This window comes from Lupinus angustifolius, chromosome LG11, assembly GCF_001865875.1.
Source record: "Lupinus angustifolius cultivar Tanjil chromosome LG11, LupAngTanjil_v1.0, whole genome shotgun sequence".
In the NCBI taxonomy this organism is placed as follows: Eukaryota; Viridiplantae; Streptophyta; class Magnoliopsida; order Fabales; family Fabaceae; genus Lupinus; species Lupinus angustifolius.
The window spans coordinates 19,524,092-19,530,256 of NC_032019.1; the positions used below are offsets into that span (position 1 = coordinate 19,524,092).

At 29.4% G+C, this 6,165-nt stretch overlaps 1 protein-coding gene across 2 annotated transcripts in view; it reads right to left on the reverse strand.

Moving 5' to 3' along the window:
- LOC109360140 (extensin-3-like) overlaps positions 1–3,891 on the reverse strand; it is an 8,447-nt gene extending 4,556 nt beyond the window's left edge. The window contains exons 1-2 of one of the 2 annotated variants that reach the window (XM_019604872.1): positions 3,392–3,891; positions 2,851–3,057 (exon numbers count right to left, since the gene is read on the reverse strand). In XM_019604872.1, coding sequence (XP_019460417.1) covers positions 3,397–3,867 — 471 coding nt within the window. In that variant the 5' untranslated portion in view covers positions 3,868–3,891 and the 3' untranslated portion in view covers positions 2,851–3,057; positions 3,392–3,396. Of the gene's footprint in view, positions 1–2,850; positions 3,058–3,391 lie in introns of those variants that run through there. The other variant, XM_019604871.1, reaches the window with a different exon arrangement.

The window sequence follows — 6,165 nt, forward strand, 5'->3', positions numbered from 1 at the left end:
GCAGTAGAGCCACGAGGAGCCGGGTTCTTGGAGGAGGTCCCTGCAAGAAGGCTTCGATTTTGAGAATGTCATCCCCTCCAAATTATGCCGCTGGGTTATGGCATAATGAAGTGGAGGAAGAGGAAAAGGAGGACGAGGTCGTTGAGCTCGTTAATGTAGAGAGCTCGGTGGAGGTGATCGACCTTGTGTCTGACTCAGAAGAGGAGGAGGACCCGAGTGAGGGGTCCAACATTCCTGGAATCTTTTGAGTCAGCTTGTGGACCAGTCGATGTCCCCTTTTGTTTTTGGTGGGGGCTGTGTTTCTTTTGATTTTGTATATGTTAGTGGCGATGTAGTTTCCGCCTTTGCTGACCTAGTCTATATGAACTGACTATGACTTAACCAATTATATACATCGTATTATTCAGGAAATTGTGAATCAGGTTAAGTTATCATTCGATAACGATAAGTTGATTTTTCGCATTCGAGTTACTTAAGTGATGTCCCGGAAAAGGAAAGGTTTTTTAAAATGAAACAATTTTATATCAGCAATTCAAAAGAAAAATTTTTACCTATTTTTCCGCAATGTTTTTGAGAAGTATTTTTCGGGGCGTTACAATTTTCCCCCAAACTTAATTCTTTCAAACTATTCTTTTTAAAATATAATGCTCTCTTAGAACATTTTTTCTTTAAATTTGGTTTCATGGGATAGTTTGAAAAATTATTTCATTTGTTTGGCTCAAAGGGGCTTATCAAAGGATGTTCCTAATTGGGTTTGGACTTTTTGGCCTCTGGTTCAACTAATGAAGGAACATGCCTTGATCATTTCTTATCATTTTTATGCAATTAAGAGATTTAAACACTCAAACAAGTTTAATTAGACAAATCAAATGTTGATTCTCACTCTGATTATCACATGTGTTTGGCTCACTCCTTCACTTGGTTTGGTTTTACACTTTTTGATTTAAAAAATATTTGCAAAGATCATGTTACACAAAACTGAATTTTCAATTTGCAAAAATTTCAAGTTATGACATTATATGATGTTTTCACAAAAGTTTAGCATATATCTCATTTTGCACACTCAAAGCGCAATTCAAAGTATGCTTAGCATTTTCTAATTATGTGATCATGTTTCAAAACATTTTGTTTATCCATTTTGATTTCGGTTTTGAAATCTTTTTAGTTTTTTGAACAAACAAATTTACTTTTTACATTTTTACACAATGTAAACAAGAAATTTTTAAATTGCATCAAGTTCTTGTCCCCCCCCCCTTTTTTAAATGAAGGCTTGTCCACAAGCCTTAAAAAACGTTTTGGGACTTACTTGATGTGATTTAAAAATTACTGTGTTTTCAAAATAAAAATGCTAAAAAAAGACTATCTATTTAACTTGAAATTGATGATAACATAAATTAAAGCATAATAGCAAACAACATAAAGAAATGCAAAATAACATGGAAATTGAAATTTAGGGAAAGAGAAAACCGGAAAAAGCTTTTCTATTTTTCATCATCTTCCTTCTCTTCTTCTTCACTTGTTTCTTGGGACCTCCCCTCGGGCCACTTTGTTTTTGCCACATATTCTTCATAAGATCCTCCCTTAAAATTGTTCTTTTTACAAAAAATGCTATGCAAATTCTTATAAATGCTCTTAATCCCATGGTAGCATGCCTTTTGTTGCAAGGTTTGCATTTGTTGTTCCCTCATTATGGCATCTACTATAGAACTCATGGTCCTTCCCTAGCTAATTGGTTGCTTTGGGCCTAAGTCACCATACTTATATCTAAGCCCGGTTTGAGCTTGTGAGAGAGATTTTTCATTGCAATAGTTAGTGACATAAACAATGTTGATTTCGGATTTGAGGGCCATCATTTCTTTGTAGGGTCCAGGCATATTTTGAAATTTGCATAAGTTAGTGATAAAAGATGGAAGAATAATGGAAGGGATACCTTTGTTAATGTAATCCCAAATAGCATCAGAGATTACTACAACAATGTCTATGGAGTCTTCATCATAGATGGAGCTAATGAGTTTTGCTTTAGGAAGAGGAAGATCTGAGACATGTGATGAAGGCCAAATGTTGGAAAGTATGAAACTTGCCCAAATTTGGGTTTGTTGAGTCAGGCAAAACTTGAAAATGGTCCCATACATGTTGAGCTCCAAATCTTCCATGCATAAGCTCTTCCTCACATATTCTTCTTCATGACTTTCTTCTTCACCCATGTAGGATGCATTGTGCTTTGTTTGGTAGTCACATAAGTCATGCTCCTCACTTGGTGGATTCCATGGGTTCCCCAAGTACTCATTGATCACGTACTTGTTGTAGGAAACTTGGGTCCCATTCACCCAAGTGTAGCGATTGCTCCTTACCTCACTTGAAGAGATTGAGTTGGCAAAAAATTGCTTTACAACATCCAAAGAAAACATTTTCTTTGGTTAAGCATTTTTTTGCAAACCATATCTTTCCACCATATAAAGAAAACCTCCAAACTCATCCTCACTCAAGTTGATAATTTTTTCTAAGATGGCATTCTTGAGTGTTATTTCCTTAAATGTTTTTACAACATTATCACGATTGATATTCTGGTCATATTGACTTTATTTTCCTTTCATTTGTCTGCAATTTTGGAAAACTCTATGTACCCACAATTGACAATAACATAATTTAACACACTAATATTACTTTTACATGACCTTTACATTCAAGTTTATATAAATTGAAAATGATATTTTTATATTTATTGATGGATAAAAATAATGTTTATCCTTCAATTAGTTAAATACTGAAAAAGAGATACTCACTCAACATCACAAAATAAAGAAGGACTTATTTAGTTCCAAATATAAAAGATTATATATTTATTATTATATATATATATCGCGTTGTCTGCCACACATTAAAAGTACAATGCATGTAAACAACTACATATACATAATAGGGCAGTGTGTCTATGCCCTTTACAATACTAAATAATTGAAAACACACATTATGGTCTTGTAAACAATAATCAAGCAATGAACTTTGCATAAAATACTATTCGGTAATAGCATTTACTTCACACGTTTTCCTTAAACCCTGCATAATTAAACATGTGCGTATTAGTATGTCACTCCATAATTAATCCTTGATAAAATATAATATTACAAAGATTTTATATGAATATAGACTAGTTAAAGTATTTAATATCGAAAGGGTGACTTTCATTTCAAATTAAGATAAGAGTTTAAGCTTCATATATAGTTATTATAATAATTATATGACAATACAAAATATTTTTAGGCTTCAAAATTTAATATTAAGATTATATATTATAGCTGAATACATGCTGCTTCATTAAAAATAATAGTGAATGATTATAAATATATGAAACAATATGTAAAAAAATATGTGTATGGAGATCGTTAAATACCATTTCTAGTTGTGGTGAGATGGGGGTGGAGAGTGATGAGGGGTCTTGTGGTGGGATGGCGGAGGAGCATGATGAGGGGTCTTGTGGTGGGATGGCGGAGGAGCATGATGAGGCTTCTTGTGGTGTGGTGGTGGAGGAGAGTGATGAGGCTTCTTGTGGTGTGGTGGTGGGGCTGAATGGTGCTTGTGGCGAGGATGATGGTGGTGCCTGTGCTTGCGTACTGGGGATGATGGTGGTGGAGAATGGTGCTTATGATCTGGAGATGGTGGTGGTGGAGAGTGGTGTTTGTGCTTGTGCTCAGGAGACGATGGTGGTGGTGCGTGGTGCTTGTGCTTGTGTTCTGGAGATGGTGGTGGAGAGTGGTGGATCGGATGGGGTCTGAAATGACTAATGGTAGTGTCTGCTTCAGATGGCAAACTGAAGAGTATTACAGCCAATGCAAGAGAAACAAAAGTTGAGAAAAGTAGAGAACCCATTTTCCTCCTACTTCACTTCAAAGTGGGTTTTGATTATGTTGATTGTAAAACAAATGCTTCCTATTTTATAGTTTTTTTATTTACCGTTTAACAAATACTAATCACCTTGGTAACTTTGGTTTTTATTTGAGATTCACCTTCCTAGAAACACTCAAGATTTCATATAAAATTGTCTTTGATTTATGCATTATTGTATTTCACTTTGGCAATAATAGGACTCAAAGTTATTTTTGAACATGGGTTTATATGAAAACCTAGTAGTGATTAAAGTTGTTAGGTCGAAATGGATCATAAATCTTATATAACTAGTATAATATGCTTTGATTGCTATCAATAAAAAAACCACCCATAATAAAATAAAATAAAAAATACTTATAGAAGTATATAATGAGATGGTTGTTTCTTATTAGTAACAAATATAATGACATATGATAGTGGCAATATAAGATTCATGTTCGTCAAAATGTTTACAATATTGTATGTAATTCTTGGTAAAAATGTCTTAATTTTGTGCAATAAGAAATCCACACTTAAATAGTTCTTCATAGAAAATTTTTATAACTTAAGTGTACTTTATTCGTTTTAAATAATAGAAACGATATATCAAGACTATTCATAGAATGGATTGAGGGAAAAAAGTGAATAGTAATGAATTTTCCTTCATCTTTGATGTGATAATTTTAAGAATAGTAATTTTTTAAATATTTTTAATTATTTATTATATGAAAAGATTTTATATACTAATTCATTTTTAATTTATTTATGATTTTAATGTTAATGAATAGAAGTAGTGTATTAGAACTATTCAAAAGATGACCTAAGGAAAAGAAGTCAAATCATAACTTTGACTACATCTTTATTATAATTTATTTTAAAAGAATTATCCTATTACTTAAATTGAAGTTTATTAAAATTTATCGGGCAGGTTAAATTATATTTTAGTAAATAATTTTAATATCAATAATAATTAAATAATTTAACAATACTCATTTGTTCTTAATATATATTTATTTATTTATATTAACATTAGAAATATAATTAAAATTTATTATTATTATATTATTATTTATTGAAATTTAATATTTATATTTATTATTCTAATAATAATTATTAATAGAAAGGGAAATTACCAATTAAAGAAAGATGGTGAAAAATGCACCTTATTGTGCATATGGAATAATAGTTCTTAGTAAGAAAATAGTTTGATTAGTTGGACATATTTAATTTGTTTTAAATAATTGAAGTGATATAGTATAATTGTACAAAGAATGAGTTGACAAAAACAGGTGGATACTACTGATATGTCAGCCACCTTTGACGTGATAATTATACATTTAATCATTATTAAATAATTTAATAATACTCATTATTCATAATATATATTAATTTATTTGTATTAACATTAGAAATATAATTAAAAAATATTATTATAATATTATTATTTATTGAAATTGACTAATTATATTTATTATTATAATAATAATTATTAATAGAAATGGAAATTACCAATTAAAGAAAGAAGATAAAAATGCACCTTATTGTGCATATGGAATAATAGTTCTCTGTAGAAAATAGTTTGATTTGTTGGACATATTTTATTTGTTTTAAATAATGGAAATGATATATTAAGATTGTTCAAAGAATGAGTTGAAGAAAACAAGTGGATACTACTGATATTTCCTCCATCTTTGACGTGATTATTATACATTCAATCATTATTAAATAATTTAATAATACTCATTTATTCATAATATATATTAATTTATTTATATTAACATTAGAAATATATTTAAAAATTATTATTATCATATTATTATTTATTGAAATTTACTAATTATATTTATTATTATAATAATAATTATTAATAGAAATGGAAATTACCAATTAAAGAAAAAAAGATGAAAAATACACCTTATTGTGCATATGGAATAATAGTTATGGTAGAAAATAGTTTGATTGATTAAATATATTTTATTTGTTTTAAATACTTGAAGTGATATATCAAGATTGTTCAAATAATAAGTTGAGAAAAATAAGTGAATACTAATGATCTTTCTTTCACCATTGGCATGATAATTATACATTCAATAATTATTAACAAATTTAATAATAGTCATTTATTCATAATATATATTAGTTTATTTATATTAATATTAGCCGTATAATTAAAAAAAATTATTATGATATTCGTATTTACTGAAATTCAATAATTATATTTATTATAATAATAATTCTTAAAATAGAAATGGAAATGACAAATTAAAGAAATAAGATGGAGAAATTCACCATATTATGCAT